The sequence below is a fragment of the Natator depressus genome, chromosome 2 (genome assembly GCF_965152275.1).
Source record: "Natator depressus isolate rNatDep1 chromosome 2, rNatDep2.hap1, whole genome shotgun sequence".
NCBI classification, from domain to species: Eukaryota; Metazoa; Chordata; order Testudines; family Cheloniidae; genus Natator; species Natator depressus.
Window position 1 is genome coordinate 237247456 of NC_134235.1, and position 22411 is coordinate 237269866.

At 40.7% G+C, this 22411-nt stretch overlaps 1 protein-coding gene across 2 annotated transcripts in view; it reads left to right on the forward strand.

Moving 5' to 3' along the window:
- The window catches only part of CCNY (cyclin Y), a 219890-nt gene extending 201042 nt beyond the window's left edge, over positions 1 to 18848 (forward strand). For both annotated transcript variants that reach the window (XM_074946226.1, XM_074946227.1), the window contains 2 exons: positions 97 to 259; positions 18473 to 18848. In XM_074946226.1, the coding sequence (XP_074802327.1) occupies positions 97 to 259; positions 18473 to 18589 (280 nt within the window). In that variant the 3' untranslated portion in view covers positions 18590 to 18848. The remainder of the gene's footprint in view (positions 1 to 96; positions 260 to 18472) is intronic.
- The last annotated feature ends 3563 nt before the right edge of the window (positions 18849 to 22411 follow it).

The window sequence follows — 22411 nt, forward strand, 5'->3', positions numbered from 1 at the left end:
CTGTTGTAGTTTGATGTAAAGTATATTCAGATGGTGGCAGGAGGTTATACACACAGTCTCTAAAATATATTTTCACTTTTATTTTCTCGTTAACAGGAATGAGCTGGAGCGCCAGTTTCTTGAGTTGTTGCAGTTCAACATTAATGTTCCCTCCAGTGTTTATGCCAAGTATTATTTTGATTTGCGTTCCCTGGCAGAAGCAAATAACCTGAGCTTTCCTTTGGAGCCCCTCAGCAGGGAAAGGGCATATAAACTTGAGGTAAGATGGTTTCCCTTCATGTTATTGCAGAGTTGAGAGCTGATGAGACATCTAGGAGTGTTTTTTGTTCAACTATCATTGGTGAAAAATCAGAATCTCGTGAACCCAAAGTTGTATTACTGCCCTTAGCTGGTCTGCAAGTGCTCTCATTTTTTGTGGCTCTGTGGCAGGTTTTTGGGCTGAATGTGCTTCCTCTTGGCTTGTTTTGTAATGTTTTTTCAACTCTTGTAGACTGGTTTCAGAGCAGTGAAATGTTAGTGGTTATGTTTACTGACCATCAGAAAGTACCTTCAGGTTTTACAGTATATTTTACATTGACCTTTGGTCAAAGATCAGCTGTTAGACAACCAGTTTTTACTGATACTTTTGGTTGCATAAGACCTGTTTCATTCTTCATATTTGTAATGATCTGGATACTGACAAGTACTTACGGAAATTCCCATTCCATGTACATCTGCCTCATTCTCCTTACTCTTACACCAGTGTTACTCCATTGATTTCAGTTGGGTTGCTCCTTAATCTCATTAGTGCGAGAGGAGAATCAAGCTCATTTTGCCATTAAACTGTCAGACCTCACGATATGTTCTTACAGGATCTGATTTATAAGAATACTTGAATGTGTCATGGGGCCTGATCCTGTGAAGTGTGGCGCATCCTAAATTCTCATTGATGTGCATGGTGTTTAGGGACATCAGACCAGCTGAGTATTTTGCAGAAGTATCTCTTGACCCTTTGATTTTAAGGTTTTAAAATGTCATTAACATCATTACATGAAAATTTACACATGTTACTGCTAATTTGAAATCTGCCATTGATTGATGACTAGTCTTAATTTCCCTTCCCCTTAAGAATACTACTGCTTTGCACCGGAAGCTTTTTATCTGAGGATCTCAAAGCTTTCCTTGCATTCAGACTCTCCATGCTCCTGAGAAATATTCAGGCATTACTGTCCCTATTTTCAGAAGGGAAAACTGAGCCACAAAAGGTTAATTGATTTATCTATGACACACAAGAAATTAATAGATGGACTGGGAATTGGAGTGGTTGCAAATTGGTGGGGAGAGAATTCATGAATATTTTAGCAAAATTTCATTTCCATTTCCACTGAAAAATTTGTCAAAATGTCCGAACCAGCTCGAGCTGACAATATAACTGTTCCCTAGATAACAGGCCACACTAATGTGTACAAAGTTATTTACGCTAGTGATTCAAAAGTATGAAAATACTGTCAAGATACTAATCGTATGTGTAAAAAGATAGCTTTGTTAAATGTTTAGGTATCTGTTTCTGATAATGAGCTCTATAATGTATTGAACTAATGTAAATTAGTTTTGCATAGAAAAATGTAGGTGAGAATTTAGTGGAACAGGTTGCCCATGTCTGTATCACACACAAGGTAAAACGTCTGGATAAAGCCTTTTTAATTTTGATTATAAGCTCGTGACTGTTCTCTCAGACTCCAGAAAAGAAAATACTTAATAAACTCTATAAAAGAGAGGGAGTTGAAGCACTATAAATAAATCCGCATAACAGAGGCAGCTCATACAGTCTCTTAGCATTTATGGATGATCTTTTATTCCCTCTTTATCTAAAAGCAGATCAAGAATTAATTTGTACCTATTGAGGAAAATAAATATTTAAAAGATAAATAGAATAAGATCAAAAAGATAGCAATCTTAATAATACATGTATTTGGGCTGATTTGTAGTGCAGGTGCACAGCAGCTCTAAGGCAGTATAGCTGGTCATAAGAAGAACAACCCAGAGGAGGGGGGTCCCACAGTGATGTAGACCTGGTGTAATGGCTCTTGGACTATGCGCACATCCTGTGACTGGGAAAAGGGGGACCTGACTGAGGCCTCCCTGCTGTTTGACAGTCCCTGGCTGCCATAATGGACCCTTAGAGACATTGGTAAACAATGTAATTTACATCAGCCTTTATTCTGCTCTAACTTATTCACAGGGACGAGCCCAACATATAGCCAGCCAAGAATCAGTAAAGGTGTCTTAAAGTCATTGTTGCACCACTGACCTAAATGTGGTGTTTGCTTCTCAGCCATGGCCAAGATTCTGAGCATTGTGTTAAATCAGTGAGCTGATCTGCGGGTTGGGTAACCTGAAATCAATGGAGCCACACCAGCTAAGGAGCTTGCCTAATATGTTTTGAGAGAAGGAATAAAGTCTGTGATTATAGACAGCAAGTTAATAGTTAACGTGTACCCCCCTGATAGAATGATTGACCATGAAAATAGAAACATACTCATTCAATTCTAAGATTTAAATAAAGCAACTTCTTCCTTAGTGACAGATTTAGTTTTTCTCTATCTTTTAAAGAAAAGTGGTATTGCCAATATCAGTCACTATAATACAATGCAAAGGTAGGCAGCACCAGAGTAACTTATACTCTAATAAATTTGTTAGGTGCCACAAGTACTCCTTTATACTACAATAGTGTCTAGTGTGTGTTTGTGAAGCAAGAATATCAGGTCTGGCAGGGCAAAACCTATGCTCTCCTTTCAAATACTTCATGCGCCTGACATGAAAACAAAACAGAAAAAGGAATTTGTAAAGTGAAATCCTTCATCAAATGCAAAGGCTGGACAGGATCCATCAGCAGTAACCTGTCTTTGAGAAGATCCATGAGGTTAAAAACTTGTCTGAATCATTAATACTTGATAGACTTTCTGGAGTAAAATATCTCAACATATTTTATATATCCACAACTTGACACTGAGTAGAGAGGCTTTGTCTTTCAGTGATTAAATTCAAACAGATTTTTCTTGCCAAGGTACAGGATATTAGTAGGCCACAGTCAGATTGAAGGTAACAGTCAAACCAATCTATCCAGTGCTCTTCTGGCCGAGAATCTATACTTTTTCCTATTGTATGCATTCATAGGAGGTAGAAGTGGGACCTTTAACCTTAGGTTAAATCATCCAGACAGTCTATCTGCCAATGCAGGATTGTTCCTTACAGCGTATCTTCTAGTATGTTTTGCAGTCTAATTTTAACTGTGCCAAATGTTGAGGCTTTTACCACTTCTCTTGAGAGATTCTTTCACAACTTAATTGATTTTAGTTCCAGGAAGCTTTTCGAGATACCCAGCCTAAATCTTCTGTTTCTTAATTTCCTCCTGTTACCCACCTAGTTATACTCTTACGCAGCAACCTAAAAAAATCTTCTTCATCATAATTGTTTACACCAGTCAAATAGTTGTGGATTTTTGTTGCCTCACATTCAGTCAGGCTTTGTAATTTTGGATGAGTCTGCAAAGCACTTTACCTAATTCTAGTCCATGATCACAGCACTAAAGGATTTTGGAAAAACTGAGCGAGAGAAGTCTTTGGAACGCATTCGCAACTTAACTGATGCATTTCATATAAATGTTTGATTACCTGTATTACTGAACTGCCTAGGAACCAGCCAAAACCAGGGCCATGTTGTGCTAGGCATTTTACATAGAGAAGTACACTGACTGCCTGGAAGAGCTTACAGTCTAGATATACCTGACAGAGAAAGGGTAGGAGAAAGGGATATAACCTACGAACAGAGTAATGACAGGTTTCAGAGTAGCAGCCGTGTTAGTCTGTATTCGCAAAAAGAAAAGGAATACTTGTGGCACCTTAGAGACCTAACAAAGTCTCTTAGCTCACGAAAGCTTATGCTCAAATAAACAGAGTAATGTCTTTTACATTCCCTCCACCAGCTTCCTGTTGCAGAAGTGGAGGTTGGCTACTAGCTGCTGGCTACAAAGTTTTCTTGACCAGGAAGATGCGTAGAAACGGACTTTTTTTAATAGGCAGAGATTCTTCTTTTCACTTCTAGCTCTCACCAAATTAAGGAGGGCCCCTCTGTCACTAGCTTCTTCATGCCCAAAGTGTTTACTGGCTGCTTTTTAGCTCAGAAAAGGTGACTAACAAATATATTTAATTTTTTTTATTTTTTTTTAATTTCCTCAAATGTCAGTCCTTCCAGACCACTGTTCTTTGATTTTGTTTGGAGGGGTTTTTGTTTGTTTGTTTTTATTGTTTGCTTTTTTGTGTGTGTTATATATGAACTCCCTCTAGTTTGTCAAAATATTTCTGGTAATGAGGTGACCAAATCTGTATGCATTCATTTCCAAGTGGATGGCAGCGGAGCCTTAGAGAATGGGAAGTATTTCCTCCCTGCACTGCAAGTGATTTGCAGCCCAAATTCGCACTGGCAGCTTTGGGGTTTGTTTGTTTTCTTGCCAATGACAACATCTTGTCCAGAATCATAAACCTTGATGAAGTGTGTACATTTATAACACTGGAGAGAATGTTCCTGGCTCATCACATGCATTACAACCATGCCCAATAAAAGACCATCTATTATCTTAATTGTTGGAGGAGAAGGTATTTATATTTGGTTTTGTATTTGTATTATTTGTATGTGTAGAGGCTTGTAGGGGCTTTGTGCTGGGAGAGAAGCTGAGCCCTGATTGGGGGCGGGGCTTCTCTGACTAGGGGTCCTATAAAGGCAGCCAGCCAGTCAGGCAACGGCACAGACAGCTGTAGCGGCACAGGAGCCAGCAAACAGAGCTGTAAATAGGGGAGTTTCAGGGGGAGTTATTTTGTCTTGTGGTGCTTGTTTGGGGTTTGTTTTTGCTGTGGGTGGTGGTGTTTTGGGTGTGGTTTGTGTTTCCCAGATGAACAGGATTTAGGTGGGAAGGCTATGACAGATACAGAGGCAGCAGTGGGAGTGACCCATGTCGTGGAAGACAGTGAAGATGACTGGATGTGGAAGCTGCGGTATGTACGTGATCCTGGAGGGGGCACCTGGTAAGAGTTTTGTCTGTATGAAGTGCCGTCTGATAGAGCTGATGGAGGAAAAGATCCGAGGTTTGGAGATGCTGGGGGAAAGTCTGGTTGAGTTTAGGAAGGGGTTTGAGCAGATTATGGAGCAAAGACATGAGGTATCTGAAGGGAAAAGCTCAGACTTGCAGATGGAAGCAGGACTGAGGAATTCTGAGGGGAGACTGGGTGAGGAAAGTGGTCAGTGGAAGCATGTGACTAAAAGAACCAGGCAGAGGAAAAGATGGGCTAGTGAGGGAGAAATAGAGCTCAAGAACAGGTTTGCAGAGTTGGAAAATGAAGAAGGGGCTCAGCAGGTAGTCACTGAAGGTGGAAGGGCAAGGAAGAAGAGAAGAGCAGCTAGTCCTATAGGAAAAGGGGAAGAGTTAATGGACACTACACCAAATATGAGCCCCAGGAGGATACAGGATGGGTTGAAGAGGATTACAAGGGAGAATAGGAATGGAAAGAACTTGCAGCCAGAGAGAACAGGGGATAGACTGGAGAATAGCGCTGTCACCAGGAAAAGGCAAGTCTATGTGATCGGGGACTCTTTACTGAGAAGAATAGATAGGTCTGTAACCAGAGCTGATCCAGAGAATAGAAGCGTGTGCTGCCTTCCAGGTGCTAAGATACGGGATGTAGATCTGAGGTTGAAAAGGATCCTAAAGGGAGCGGGAAAGAATCCCCTAATTATCCTTCACGTGGGAACAAATGATACAGATAGATTCTCACTGGAAAGTATGAAAGGAAACTATGCTAGGCTGGGGAAGATGCTTAAGGAAATTGAGGCTCAGGTGTTTCTTAGTGGGATTCTGTCTGTTCCTAGATAAGGGCAACAAAGGTGTGACAAGATTATGACTATCAACAGATGGCTTAGGCAGTGGCGCTATAAGGAGGGCTTTGCGATATATGGCCACTGGGAGGCATTCAAGGACAGAGGACAGTTCTCTCTGGATGGACTTCATCTGAGTAGGGAAGGAAATAGACTTCTAGGATGGAGGCTGGCACAACCGATTAAGAGAGCTTTAAACTAGGAATTTGGGGGAGATGGTTGCGAGATGTCCAGGTAATCTCCACGCCAGATTTTAGCATTGAGAGGGAAGAAAACGAAGTAAGAAAGGATACAGCCGTGGGTAGGAGAATGGATATAAGGAGGAAGGGCAGTGTGGATACCAGTCTAATAGGTAATACTGGCTGTAGAATGACCGTGCCTAATAGGGTACAGAATGTGAGCGAGGCCAAACAGCAAAAATTAAGATGTTTGTACACCAATGCAAGGAGCCTAGGTAACAAAATGGAGGAACCAGAGCTACTGGTGCAGGAAGTGAAACCAGATATTCAAGGGATAACAGAAACATGGTGGAATAGTAGTCATGACTGGACTACAGGTATTGAAGGGTATGTGCTGTTTAGGAAAGACAGAAATAAAGGTAAAGGTGGTAGAGTAGCATTGTATATCAATGATGAGGTAGAAAGTAAAGAAATAAGAAGCGATGGAATGGATAAAACAGAGTCCATCTGGGCAAAAATTACATTGGGGAAGAAAACTATAAGAGCCTCCCCTGGGATAGTGCTTGTGGTGTGCTATAGACCACCGGGATCTAATTTGGATATGGATATAGCCCTCTTTAATGTTTTTAATGGAAACTGCGTGATCATGGGAGACTTTAACTTCCCAGATATAGACTGGAGGACGAGTGCTAGTAATAATAATAGGGCTCAGATTTTCCTAGATGTGATAGCTGATGGATTCCTTCATCAAGTAGTTGCTGAACCAACTAGAGGGGTTGCCTTTTTAGATTTGCTTTTGGTGAGTAGTGAGGACCTCATAGAAGAAATGACTGTAGGGGACAATGTTGGTTCAAGTGATCATGAGCTTATTCAATTCAAACTGAATGGAAGGATTAACAAAAATAAATCTGCAACTAGGGTTTTTGATTTCAAAAGGGCTGACTTTCAAAAATTAAGGAAATTAGTTAGGGAAGTGGATTGGACTGAATAATTTATGGATCTAAAGGCAGAGGAGGCCTAGGATTACTTTAAATCAAAGTAAGCAATTGGAAGCCTGCATCCCAAGAAAGGGGAAAAAATTCATAGGCAGGAGTTGTAGACGAAGCTGGATGAGTAAGCATCTCAGAGAGGTGATTAAGAAAAAGCAGAAAGCATACAGGGAGTGGAAGATGGGAGGGATCAGCAAGGAAAGCTACCTTATTGAGGTCAGAACATGTAGGGATAAAGTGAGACAGGCTAAAAGTCAAGTAGAGTTGGACCTTGCAAAGGGAATTAAAGCCAATAGTAAAAGGTTCTATAGCCATATAAATAAGAAGAAAACAAAGAAAGAAGAAGTGGGACCGCTAAACACTGAGGATGGAGAGGAGGTCAAGGATAATCTAGGCATGGCCCAATATCTAAACAAATACTTTGCCTTAGTCTTAATGAGGATAAAGAGGATCTTAGGGATAATGGTAGCATGACAAATGGGAATGAGAATATGGAGGTAGATATTACCATATCTGAGATAGAAGCGAAACTCGAACCATTTAATGGGACTAAATCGGGGGGCCCAGATAATCTTCATCCAAGAATATTAAAGGAATTGGCACATGAAATTGCAAGCCCATTAGCAAGAATTTTTAATGAATCTGTAAACTCAGGGGTTGTACCGTATGATCAGAGAATTGCTAACATAGTTCCTATTTTTAAGAAAGGGAAAAAATGTGATCCGGGGAACTACAGGCCTGTTAGTTTGACATCTGTAGTATGCAAGGTCTTGGAAAAAATTTTGAAGGAGAAAGTAGTTAAGGACATTGAGATCAATGGTAAATGGGACAAAATACAACATGGTTTTACAAAAGGTAGAACGTACCAAACTAACCTGATCTCCTTCTTTGAGAACGTAACAGATTTTTTAGACAAAGGAAACGCAGTGGATCTAATTTACCTAGATTTCAGTAAGGCATTCGATACCATGCCACATGGAAAATTATTAGTTAAATTGGAAAAGATGGGGATCAATATGAAAATTGAAAGGTGGATAAGGAATTGGTTAACGGGGAGACTACAGCGGGTCCTACTGAAAGGTGAACTATCATGCTGGAGGGAGGTTACCAGTGGAGTTCCTCAGAGATCAGTTTTGGGGCCAATCTTATTTAATCTTTTTATTACTGACCTCGGCACAAAAAGTGGGAGTGTGCTAATAAAGTTTGCGGATGATACAAAGCTGGGAGGTATTGCCAGTTTAGAGAGAGACCGGGATATCTTACAGGAAGATTTGGATGACCTTGTAAACTGGAGTAATAGTAACAGGATGAAATTTAATAGTGAGAAGTGTAAGGTTATGCATTTAGGGATTAATAACAAGCATTTTAGTTATAAGCTGGGGACGCATCAATTAGAAGTAACAGAGGAGGAGAAGGACCTTGGAGTATTGGTTGATCATAGGATCACTATGAGCTGCCAATGTGATATGGCTGTGAAAAAAGCTAATGTGGTCTTGGGATGTATCAGGCGAGGTATTTCCAGTAGAGATAAGGAGGCTTTATTTGTTATACAAGGCACTGGTGAGCCCTCACCTGGAATACTGTGTGCAGTTCTGGTCTCCCATGTTTAAGAAGGATGAATTCAAACTGGAACAGGTACAGAGAAGGGCTACTAGGATGATCCAAGAAATGGAAAACCTGTCTTATGAAAGGAGACTCAAGGAGCTTGGCTTGTTTACCCTAACTAAAAAAAGGTTGAGGGGAGATATGATTGCTCTCTATAAATATATCAGAGGGATAAATACCAGGGAGAGAGAGGAATTCTTTAAGCTCAGTACCAGTGTGGACACAAGAACAAATGGATATAAGTTGGCCATCGGGAAGTTTAGACTTGAAATTAGACGAAGGTTTCTAACCATCAGAGGAGTGAAGTTTTGGAATAGCCTTCCAAGGGAAGCAGTGGGGGCAAAAGACCTATCTAGCTTTAAGATTAGACTCGATGTTTATGGAGGAGATGGTATGATGGGATAACATGGTTTTGGCAATTAATTGATCTTTAAATATTCATGGTAAATAGGCCCAATGGCCTGTGATGGGATGTGAGATGGGGTGGGATCTGAGTTACTACAGAAAATTCTTTCCTGGGTATCTGGCTGGTGAATCTTGCCCACATGCTCAGGGTTTAGCTGATCACCATATTTGGGGTCGGGAAAGAATTTTCCTCCAGGGCAGATTGGAAGAGGCCCTGGAGGTTTTTCGCCTTCCTCTGTAGCATGGGTCATGGGTCACTTGCTAGAGGATTCTCTGTTCCTTGAAGTCTTTAAATCACGGTTTGAGGTCTTCAATAGCTCAGACATAGGTGAGAGGTTTTTCGCAGGAGTGGGTGAGTGAGATTCTGTGGCCTGCGTTGTGCAGGAGGTTGGACTACATGATCAGAATGGTCCCTTCTGACCTTAATATCTATGAATCTTGTAAATCATGTGTTACAGAGCTCTTTTTACAGAAGCTGTCTATTTGAATACATAATCCTATTACAAAAACCTGACATTAAAAGTTAATAGAAAATGAAGATTTTGTAGAAGAGGGTTGATTTTCTTAGCTCAACAGAAATATAACTCATAGTTCTAGGGTGTTATGTAATTAAAATATAAATTTAAACCCTAACTTTCCAATCTCTTAATCTTTATTAGAATCTTTATTCTTCTCATCCCATTTCTGAAATTTATTTCCAAAGTGAATTTAAATTTTACAAAACATAAATTATGAAGGTTTGTATGTCCTGTGAGACCCTCATAAAATCAGAGTTAATTTTGCTAGTGGATATAACAGATTAAATATTAAATGCCTTGTCTGCAGAAAATTGTTGCCTTCCTGAATACAAGTTACTTTGGAGTTAATGTAAGGACAATGCTTTTCTTTTGTGTATATCGTATTTAAGAATGGCCATACTGGGTCAGATCAGTGGTCCATCTAGCCCAGTATCCTCTCACAGAATATCAGGGTTGGAAGGGACCTCAGGAGGTCTAGTCCAACCCCCTGCTCAAAGCAGGACCAATCCCCAATTTTTACCCCAGATCCCTAAATGGCCCCCTCAAGGATTGAATTCACAACCTTGGGTTTAGCAGGCCAATGCTCAAACAACTGAGCTATCCCTCCCCCCCAACAGTGGCCAATGCCAGATTCTTCAGAGGGAATGAACAGAATAGGGCAATATTGAGTGATCCTTCTCCTGTCCTCCAGTCCCAGCATCTGGCATTCAGAGACTTAGGAACACCCAGAGCATGGGGTTGAGTCCCTGACCATCTTGGCTAATGGCCACTGATGGACTTATGCTCCGTGAACTTACCTTATTCTTTTTTAACCCAGTTATGCTTTTGGCCTTCACAACAACCCATGGTAACGAGTTCCACAGGTTGACTGTGCATTGTGTGAAGAAGTACGTCCTTTTGTTAGTTTGAACCTACTGCCTGTTAATTTCATTGGGTGACCCCTGGTTCTTGTGTTATGTGATGAGGTAAATAACACTTCCTTATTCACTTTCTCCACACCAGTCATGATTTAATACACCTCCGTCATATCCCTCCTTAGCTGTCTCTTTTCCAAGCTCAGCTGTCTCAATCTTTTTCATCTCTTCTCATATGGAAGCTGTTCCATACCCCTGATCATTTTTGTTGCCCTTATTTGTACCTTTTCCTATTAGGAATACTTGGCATTGTTTTCCAGTGTGCATTACTTTGCATTTATCAACATTGAATTTCATCTGCCATTCTGTTGCCCAGTCACCCAGTTTTGTGAGATAGTTTTGTAACTCTTCGCAGTGTGCTTTGGACTTAACTATTTTGAACAATTTTGTATTGTTTGCAAATGTTACCAGGTCACTGTTTACCCCTATTTCCAGATCATTTATAAATATATTGAACAGCACTGCTCCCAGTACAGATTCCTTGGAGAACCCTGCTATTTACCTCTCTCCATTCTGAAAATTGACCATTTATTCCTACCCTGAGTAGAAATGCTTGATTTATTCCTAACCCGAGTAGGTTTATAAGCCAAAATCGACTTTGCTTCAGCGGCAGCTTGAGAAAGTGGCTTCCAATGTTGATTTTGTAACCCCTCCCAAATATGGAAAAGCTGCATTTAAATACAGGATTGTTAAAATCCTAATCGTGTTGCACATCAGTGAGAATTCCCATGTGAGAGCAAGGATGCAAAATATTAGCAGGATCTATTCCAACCCAGTTTTCATCTTATCTGACAGAAAGCTAGGACAGAAATATTCCTGTCAAACGGACAATATTGAAGTAATTAATTCCTCTAGCTAAATGATGGGTTGCTAAGGATTATGGACTGATTTGGCAAGCAAATGGCTGAGCGCTCCATCTCAGGTCCACTTACTTTCCAAGCCAGTCTTTTGCCATGGTTAAATTATTTCCTCTATTTGGTTTTGAAACAGTGCTGTAAATATTTTGAGTCCGTTTGGTTTCTATTTGATATAAAATGCGGAAAGGTCTCATAACCCGAATCTCATTCTTACTAAGGACCTATAAGTGACTTGGGTTATAAAGTGTTGTTTTATATAAATGTTCTGTTCAGGTGCACTAGGAGAGAGAATAACCTCATTTGCTGCGATCATGTCTGCATATATCTACAGAGCCAGTTATATAAGGGGCAAAAGCTCCTGAAGTGTAGAAAACAGAACATTTAAAAATAGTTTCAAACTGATGGGGAAGGGAAGACAAGTACTTGCGTGTCTTTTTTTTAGAATGGCAAGTGTCTTGGCGAGCAACAAATAAGAGTATTATGGCAAAAATAATACCTTTCAGAAACGTCATGTGGGCAGAGATTTTACACATGCATCTTGTTTCCAGCAGACCCCAATTTGTATGTCACGATTTTATTTTTATCAGTAGGGATAACTTATGATGCACTGCAGACAACAGGAAGGTGACTTTCTCTACTGTCTTGAGATAATTTTGTTGAAAACTACTTATAGTTTTGGTGTATAGAGGCAAGATAATTAAGCCACTGATTTGGGACCCCATTAATAATGAATTAAAGGAGGGTAATATAATTAATGTCAGTCAACATGGTGTGAAGGTATAAGGGATACCACTGAACTGAGGTCAGAGGCCAGCAGCTGACTGACTGGCTGGCTGATTAGCCTCACTCAATGCACCTGGGAAAAAGACCTGCAGTTTAGTTGGCTGATCCTCATAAAACGAAGAGCAGGAAATTGAGAGGGAGACCTGCAATACCTGCCAGAGGCTGGAGCTACTGTCCCCAGAAACAAAACAGACAGCAGACTGTGCAAAGTCCTATTATCAGAAAGGCTCTGAGGTAAGAGCCATGAACTTATCGGTTGATGAATTTACAGGGGGTGAAGGACAGACTTAGGGAAGTTTTGATCTTGTTTTGTTGAGACTTGAAATAAAATAAAAAGGAAACACGACTGACCCTACTGGAAACTGCCTTCCCTGGACTCAGTGAGAATGTTCCAGGCAGAATTCCCCTGGGGAGGGTGCTGGCTCGGTAAGAGCAAGCTGGGGTCCAGCCGGAAGAGGGAACTATAAGACGGGCCCCAAACTCGTACATGTGGGTTAATGGAAAATAGATCCTGTCAAACTGTCATTACGTTATTTTTTTTAATGAGATTACAAATTTGATTGGGAACGGTACTAGTGTTGATGTAATAGACTTAGACATCTGTAGAGCTTGTACCTCAGACCATTTTGGTTAAACAAAATTTATGTGGCACACATTAAATTGATTAAAAACTGGCTAGATGACAGGTCTCAAAATATAATTGTAAATGGGGAATCATCACAGAGTGGGAGTATATCTAGTGGGGTTCCACTGGGATTGGTTCTTGACCCTACCCTATTTTATATTTTTATCAATGACTTGTCAGAGACCATAAAATCACCACTGACAAAGTTCGCAGATGCCACAAAGATTGGGGGAGTGGCAAATAATGAAGACGACCGGTTACTGATACAAAACAATCTGGATTGCTCTTAAACTGGGTGCAAGCAAACAATATGAGTTTTAATATTGGCTAAATGTATACATCTGGGAAAAAAGAGTGTAGGCCATACTTATAAGATGGAGAACTCTATCCTGGAAGACAATGAAAAAGATTTGGGGCCATGGTGGATAATCAGCTGAACATGAGTTCCCATTGCGATTCTGTAGTGAAAAGGGCTAATCAGCCCTCGGTTGCATAAACAGGGGGATATCAAGTAGGAGCAGAGAAGTTATTTTACCTCTGTATTTGGCACTGGGCTGAACCACTGTGTCCAGTTGTAGTGCCCACAAGTCAAGAAGACTTAACAAGAAGTTGATAAATGGGAGAGGGTTCAGAGAAGGGCCATGAGAATGATTAAAGGATTAGTAAACATGTTTTATAATGACAGGCTGAAAGAAATCAATCTATTTAGCTTAAGAAAGAGAAGGTTAAGGGGTGACTTGATCACAGTTATAAGTACCTACATGGGAAACAAATACTTGATAATGGGCTCTTCAATCTAGCAGACAGAGGTATAACACAATCCAAAGGCGAGCATTTGAAGCTAGACAAATTCAAACTGGAAATAAGGTGTACATTTTTAACAGTGAGGGTAATTTAACCATTGGAACAATTTACCAAGGGTTGTGGTGGATTCTCCATCACTAGCAATTATTAAATCTAGATTGGATTTTTTTTTCCAAAAAGATCTGTTCTAGGAATTGTTTTGGAGAAGTTCCATGGCCTGTATTATACAGCAGGTCAGACTAGGTGGTCACAATGGTCCCTCCCTTCTGGCCTGGGAATTTGACTCTGACATCCTCTCCCTGGTGGCCCATTTCTCATTTAATTATTTCAAGTATTTGCTTTGCAGCGATTTTTCATCCAGAGAGATGGGGAGTGTATTACTCAAAGGATGGATGCATCCTTGGATCATGAGACTTTGAGGAAAGAAATTTTTCAGGCTCATTCTCAGGCATTTCAGAGGGGGAGAAGTCTCACCACATTCTTCCAACAACTTAATTTTGCCAAGCAAAACAAAACAGGAGACAGAGCTCATGTACAATGTCCTTCTGCCTTGGCATTACCTGAGACCTCCCCCTCTCTTTTCTTTTGCTCCTTAGTCATTTCCCTACCCTTTTTCTCCAGTCTCCTCATTCTCCCTCTTGACTACCTATCTTTGGCTCCCTTCTTTAGGTACCTGCCCCCTACAACTTTAACGGAAGAGATAAAGAAGCCTTTATGTGTTCTCCACTACTGTCTCTGGCCCTGATCCAGAAAAACATCAACATTTTGGACAGCTCTTAACGCTTAAGAGTGTTCCTGAATCAGGGCCTCTCCATGTAAACCTGGTGCTTGGCATCAGAATGATGAACCTTAGCTCTGCATGGCTTCCCCAACATGTATCATGTATTTGCAGAGTATGGAGGACTGGGTGCAGATTATTGTGCACCCTACTCATCAGCTACAATCCTGACCCTGAATGTAGAAAAAGAGTGTTGTTAACCAGTTCTGGAGTTACAGTTTTTAAAGTCTGTATGATCTTATAGTACCTCCACAGGCATACTCTGCTGTGTGTCACATGCGTTCATTCTCAAGTTGGCTAAGGACAAAGTGAATGAAACCGTCTGCCTCCAGAGCTGCTCTAATGAGTCTCAAGGAATTTTGTGTCTCTTTTGAGGCTAGAATAATCTTTGGACTTCTTTTTAAAGGATGTTAAATTTTCTTGTGTATACAAGGTCTCTTCTGGATTAAATTATTCTTTAACATCATCTGTATTTTCTTCCACTGATTATATAAATTACCTAGCTAACAGGGCCCTATGTCTCCTGAAATGAAGGAATGATGCATTATCATTGTGTTTCATAAAAAGATCCCATGGTTCTTCAGATAGGCTGATAAATTTTGGCTCTCAGAGCAGTCCCTCCAACAGAGCATTTGTCATGCAGAAAACGTCTTTCTTGTAATAGTAAATTATCTAAAATAAGAAAAAACTGTTTCCTATGCTCCAAAATAAGGTTAGCATTTATTTAATAAGTGTGTCTAAGGCTTCTTCTATACTTTTTCACCGAATAAAATATTGTGCATTATTAAAGAATTAGATTGAGACCAAAAGTGTAGGCATGTTCCACAGGCTGGGAAAAGGCCATTGTCTGAACCCAAACACATCTTATTCCTTGATAAAATGATCAGGAAGACCAAACCTAACTAAAAGCAGTGATGGCCTCAGGAAGATGGATGTTGTATCAAGTCAAGGGCCCTAAATCTTCCCCCACAAATTTTCACTGATGTTACTTCATTGAAGTCAATAGAGTTTATACCCTGTAAAACCAGTGTAGGTTGGAGGAGAATTAGGCCCAAGATGTTTGGAGAAAGACAGATTTTAAGACTCATTTTTTTCCTCTTCATTATGTGCAATTCATAACAACAAAACTTCAGTTTTAATCACCACTCTCTTTGGTAGTATTAAGATTATTTTTGGTATAAATATTACTTTTCAGTAAATCTCACTGAAAATCCAGTAAAAATTTCATAGACATTTCAGTTTTTGTAGATTTTTTTTTAAAAAAAAAAAACTTTGGTTTTTCAATAATCAAAATCTTCAGTCATAAAAAAACCCTGAATTTTTTCCATTTAATTTTATGTCAAAAAGTTTGGTTTTTTAATCAAGCTCAAAATTCAGGAATTGTTGACCACTTTTGCTTTTGAATGACTTAAAAACTCACATACAAGCATTCCAAACTGAAGATAGTAGTATATATCAGGGTGGGAAGGGACCTCAGGAGGTGATCTAGTCCAACCCCCTGCTCAGAGCAGGACCAATCCCCAATTTTTGCCCCAGATCCCTAAATGGCCCCCTCAAGGATTGAACTCACAATGCTGGGTTTAGCAGGCCAATGCTCAAACCACTGAGCAATCCCTCCCCCCATAAATGGTTTGAATACTGTAAAAAAAAAAAAAAAGGGAAACATTTCTCTCTAGGGGCCCAGCTCCACTCTGAAATTGTACCGTGATTTATTCTAGATTTTTCTTTAAAAAAAAAAAAAAAAAAAAGTCCAGGGACATGATGATGACCAGGACTGACTGGTCAGTGTAGACAAGGAGAAGGAGGGTCAGCATCATGATAGCTAGTCACAGGGTAATTCCTCGTGCCAGTAGTGTTTACCCATGACTAGCTGACGTGATGCTAAGCACAATTTAGCTTAGTCTGCAGTGAGCATTTTGTCAACCCATTCAACTAGATTTTTAATAGTATAACTAGGATTCGGGCTGGATTAACTTTTTGTGGGCCCGGCGCCAAATATATTTGTGGGGCTCCCTGGGGAATGATTGTAAAAGGGGCTGGGGGCAGAAGCACAGCTGGGCAGGAGCTAGGGTTGGTCCCTGGAGCAAGGGAGGGGCCAGTGGTAAACTGCTAGCGCAGCAGGATTGGGGAGGAGGTAAACAGGATCCCCCCCACCTGTCCCTGCCCACGTAGAGCGGGTACCTAGCTAGGTCTAGCTCATTCTCTTCGTCTCTCTCTGCACTGAGCTGCCCCTCCTCCCGCACCAGCAGGACAGTCCTCTTCCAGCCCTCTGGGGTGGGTGTTGGGAGTGGGAGGAGCAGAAGCTAATGTGGTTGGTCCTATAACCAGACTTTTAGTTTCCAGTCAGCACTGCTAACCGGACACTCAGGTCCTGTTTTCTACTGGAGTTTCCAGTCTAAAACTGGATAGCTGGCAACAGGGCTGCCAGAAAAGCCTGAGGTCGGGGAGCGACAAGCAATCATTTTTAAAAGTGAGAGGGCTAAGCCTGAAGCGGTGGAGGGGGGGAGTGGAGAGTTGCTAGTGGGCAGGGCCATGTCTGCTGTACTGCCCAGGTAGGTTGGAGACTGTGGGGATCAGCTGACACAGTATCCCCAGCCCAGGTGATGTGACAGCCAGGGGTGGATTTAGAGTGAGTGGGGGCCCCCTGGCCCTGTGCTCAGCTTCATTTTTGGGGCCCCTCCTTGGGACCCAGCCAAGAAAAAGAACGTTCTCTCATCTCCCCCGCCCCCATTTTTCATTCTTTTTTTTCTTCATCCTCCTCCTATAAGTAATAGCAAGTAAATGGAAATAAAGTGAGGTACCTTGATTGTTCTTGTAGTCTGACTTATTTTTCCACAGACCATCTGAAAATCGCAGAGAGTCTCGACGGACCACTTAATGATCTTTCCAAATATTGTAAAAAAAACAAAAACATTGGGGTGTGAGGTCTGGCCAGGAGCTAGGGTGAGGGAGGGGGCTCAGGGTTGGGGCAGGAGGTTCGGTATGGAGCGCTTACTTGGGGCAGCTCCTGTTTGGTGCGAGGGGTGCAGGTGGGAATGTGGGGGTGTGTGCAGGAGCTTCCGTTTGGTGCTCAAGATAGGAGTGGGGATGTGGCAGGCTGCAGGAGTCAGGGCAGGGGGCTGGGGGGCATGAGGAGGGTGCGGGATTCAGGGCAGGGGAGGTGTTTGGGGGGAAAGGGGTAAGGGCAGGGGGCTGGGGAGGTGTGTGGGAGTGCAGGATTCAGGGCAGGGGAGGTGTTTGGGGGGAAAGGGGTAAGGGCAGGGGGCTGGGGAGGTGTGTGGGGGTGCAGGATTCAGGGCAGGGGAGGTGTTTGGGGGGAAGGGGTAAGGGCAGGGGGCTGGGGGAGTGTAAGGGGGGTGCAGGGGTCAGGGCTGGGGAGGTGTGGGGGGTGCGGGAGTCAGGGCAGGGGGCTGGGGATGTGTAAGGGAGGGTGCAGGGGTCAGGGTGGGCAGAGGGCTGGAGGTGTGGGCTGAGGTTGTGGGGGTGCTCACAGCAGGGGGCTGGAGGGGGTATGCCCCGCTCCCTCCCTCAAGGCTCCTCCCTCTCCCCCTGCCCAGAGTGGTGAGCGTGATGAGGCTCTGCTTTTCCTTCTGCCTCCTGCTGGCAAACAGCTGATCAGCAGCAGGAGGGTGGGGCGGGAAGGTAGCATTCTGGGGGAAGAGGCTTCCCTGCTGCAGCAGGAGCCCCAGCGCCGGCAGCACCAATCTTCTGCCCCCCCAGGAGAGAGCGGTGGGCGGAGAAGGCAGAGCCGGGGCCCCTTTGGAGCGTGGGCCCGGCGGTGCCATGGTAAATCCGGTACTGACTAGGATTACACTTCCTAGTGAAGAAAAAGCTTGTGTGGGTCTCTGTTAACCTTCAAAAGTTAACACTGTAGACAGTGGAACTTCCCACCGTGTTTATCCTTTTCCAGAGGAATGGACTGTGTCAAAAGATTATTTTTTTAAAAGTCTTATCTGCATTTCTTCATAAAGTGACACATGGTAATCCTGCCACATGGTAAACCTGCCTATATATAAAAAATAGAAGTATGCGGTTCTGTTATTTGTGCAGTGGTGACCTCTTTGACCTTCCCATAGGGCCTGACCTTTCTTCCCCTTTTCATCCTCAGGCTATCTCTCGCTTGTGTGAAGATAAGTATAAAGACTTCAGGAAATCTACAAAGAAACGGTCAGTTAGTGCTGACAATCTGACTGTGGTTAGATGGTCCCCTGCCATCATCTCCTAACAATGGAGTCTGGGATATTTCGACAGAAGGACTGTTTCATCCATCCAAATTTTTTGGAGTGTAATGGGGGAAAGACAAGACTTTGGGGTTTTTACTTTTAGATCCGTCAAGCTGCCTTTACAGTGCCTCCCCCTTGTGTAGCACATAAGAATAAAAAATTGAGAGGAAGGAGAAATCAGTACAGTATACAGGAGAGGAGATTGGAAGCAACTTTTTTTTTTTTTTTGGTCACTATTCCTCACAGCTTTTTCTGAGGAAACAGCTAGTCAAATGCTTGGAAGAGGAAACAAACAAACAAAAAAAATGGAGTAGAGGCAGAAAGAGATTAGGGGACTGTGCCATTTTTTTAATATTCTGTACTCTTCAGCAGAAATGACGGCATGAAACCAAACCACGTGATAAGTATGGCTGTGCACTATAGGAATGGAGTTGAATTATTTCATCTTAAATTATTCTCCATAGTATCTTCTTTTTTTTTTTTTTTTTTTTCCTGCTTCTCTGGGTTATTTTTCCAGCTCTTCTGCACAGCAGCAAATACAAAGTCTGTATCTACAGTAGCACAAACCTCTGAAAAAATAGTATTGGTGGGTTTTTTCATTGCACTTTTCTCCGTGAGCTGACTTATTTGCATTATTCTTCATAATCGTTATGCATATGTTATGTTTTATATTCCTTTTATTGTACTTAAAAATATAACTTGACCATAGTGCTGAACCAAAAGTTTATACTAAGATCAGATGACCATTCGTAATTTCATTATGTAGTTTATTTATAGTATATGTAGGTGTGTGTGCCTTCCTGGAATCATTTATATTTCCTTAATATAAAGACAGGATTGTGGAAGGATTCAGTGATGATGAGACTTGGGCCAAATTGTTGAAATTTCCATCAGATCTTGTAGTCTTTTTGCAAATTTTCATAGCATTAGAAGTTTAGAAGAATTCATTATTATAAAAGAGAGAGTTTTTTGTAGGGCCCAGCTAGTTCATTCCTTCACCTCCAGATCCATTGTTGCAAGCAATAGTCTCGATTTTTATATGTTTACTTTAAATCAAAGTTTGTTTGTTTGTATAAAATAAAAAACTTAAAAAAAAAAAATTGTTCCAGTGAAAAGGTTCATAGAAGATCAGAATGTTAATCATTACGAAGGTATTGTCACAGGTAGATTGAATTGGGGAAAAAAAAAAACACCTTTCATTTTTCAGTGTAGGTGCTTTCAGAAATTTAAACAAAATTCAAACTGTGAAGACCATTTTCTGCTATGTTGATTATTGTACTCTTCTGTTGTTATTGGTTTTCTTCTCCTCTTGTGCCTATTCCCTCATGAGAGAGACAAGAACCTTTTATATCAAATAATGTATCTATGTAAAAACATTTGTTTGCTCTATAATGCTCGTGGGTGTCTGATTTTATGAAGATTTTTTGCACATTTTAGAAAGATACAGTTGAAAAATCTGGGTTCCCTGAATTTTTTTCCCCAAGTTTCCTTGAAGTGAATGGCAGCAGACTTCCTGTATTTGACTTGCTTTATGCACTACTCCAGTAAATGATAGTCCATATTAGTTTTATTAAGCCCCTTAGGGCTTATAGCAGACATACGGGCTCATGGATACATGTTCCACTCCCAGTGCAGTGCTGATCAGATGCCTTTGAAAGTGGAGAGGCACTGAAAGGATTGCAGTACTAATACCAGAGTTTTCTATTAATATTCTAAAGTGATATGTATAGTATGAAACATTAAAGTCTTGCCCATAAATTCTCTTAGTGTCTTTCAGGGCATTAAAAGTAATCTAATTCTCATCCTTTATCATTGTGCCAATACATCAGAACTGTGAGTACCCAGGTCCATTTCTTTTCCTTGAACATTGAATGTAAAGACCACTCTTGAAAATAGAAAAAATGTAGAGCATTTGAAACTCAATTAAAAATATAGCTAAGGGGGCATTTTCCTAGCATTTGGACTTTGAGATCCCTGCCAGGCATAAATTTAGGTTTTACCGATCTGTAAAATGATTTGTTTTATCAAAACTTTGCAAAACAATTTTCTGTTAACTTTATAGCAGGAATATTAGTTTTATCCATATTTTTTCAGTGATAGAGATATGAACTCTGAACTATGTAAAGATCTCCGTGCATCTACTATAATTTTTGTGGAGTTTATTAAACTACTTTAAAGATTGTATAGTCTATTTATTGTATGTATGTACATACAGTCTGATTTAAAAAAAAAAAGTGGATTCCGTAAAACCCGGCTCAGTCACGTTTAGACTATTGAATATTGTTTTAGCCTTGTGCACTGGACTCTACCTCTGTATAGGAGAATTTTCCATATCCTTAATTAGTACTGATTCTGTGATTAACTTGGTTGTTTCTTGCACTAAGAATTAAAAAAAAATAAAAATCTGCTCTGTGTATTTTTTTTCTTTAGTTTCAGTTTTGCAGTCGGAATCACTTACACTTAGGTGGGCTTTTCTTTCCCACATGGTTATGGAATGCTTTGCTTTCTGTTTTGGTTTGTTCTAAGTCTGCTACAGACACACACAACAATGATACAATACTTATCGATAAATTTAAGCGAGTATCATTTGTTTGCAAGGTATTCAATTCCATGTAATTAAAAATTGAATTATTATTTAGGATTACACTGTGTATTAGTGTAGTTTTTGAAATATCATTGGATTGCAAATATCATCATGAGAGGGGGAAGTGTTCTTTCAGAGAACAAACCAAAAAGGCCAAACTGTGTTTTATCAATGCAAATGGGTTGCGGATTTGTTTTCAACACCTACAATATCAATTTATCATTTAAAAATTTTGCTGGGGTGTTTCTGGATTTATTATTTAGCTATTGTCTTAGTCAGAAACAGAATGGAGTTGGAGACTTCATGTAAGACCTTCTCAACTATCACTGTCTTAATGAATTGTATACTGTTTGGGGCCCAAGGGCCCTTGTGTTATAGCCTAAATAGTGGGAATTGGGAAAATGTTTGTTTGTAGAAGACATCTTGTATTGGTTTTTCTGTGCACCCTTTTACAGCCAGAGACTGCATTGAGAACAGCCATCCCCATTCCTCCCCTCTCTAAACAGCAGTTGGTGTTGCAATTGATGAATAACTTCAGCCATTGTATTTGTCCTTTTGTAACCATTCTTCCTTGAGGCTTTATTTTATCAAGTTTTTAAGTGTTGGAATCAATGTATAAATAGATTTATATGGAAAAGAACTGTTTAGCAGCAAAAAGACCTACAGATTTTTCAGATATATATATATATATATATATATATATATACACACACACACACCCATCCCTTCTGTTAATAAAAATATGAAAATTCTTGGACGACTTTTCACTGGTTGGTATTTTCTGCCTCTTTCGGAGGCTGCATGTCCTGGATATAGTACAGTCAAATCATGTTTCAAGGACCAGTGACTTGAATAACCACATGTATGTTGTTAGTGCAGCCATTCTCCTTTTTTAACACTTCTTTCTTTATCCTCTGCTTTGTTTACTAATGCCAGATAAACCTTGGATGTGGCATACAGTCTAAAAGTTGCAAAATCCTCATCAGAAGTTGGCGAGCTTCCTAGTGTAGTTTTTTGTGTATGGAGGCAGATGACAAAGTGATATCTGGCCATCTTGGTTATCTACAGAAAATAGCATTATGTGGGAGGGGGTACAGAAATACAAAAGTGGAGAGCTTGAGAAAACAAAGCCATAACAGATGAAGCAACAGAAATTCTTTGCAGTCACACATTGCTCACAGATGTTACATTTTCTAATGATACATCTAAACTGCAGGTGGAAATGCCTGTTCGGAACTAA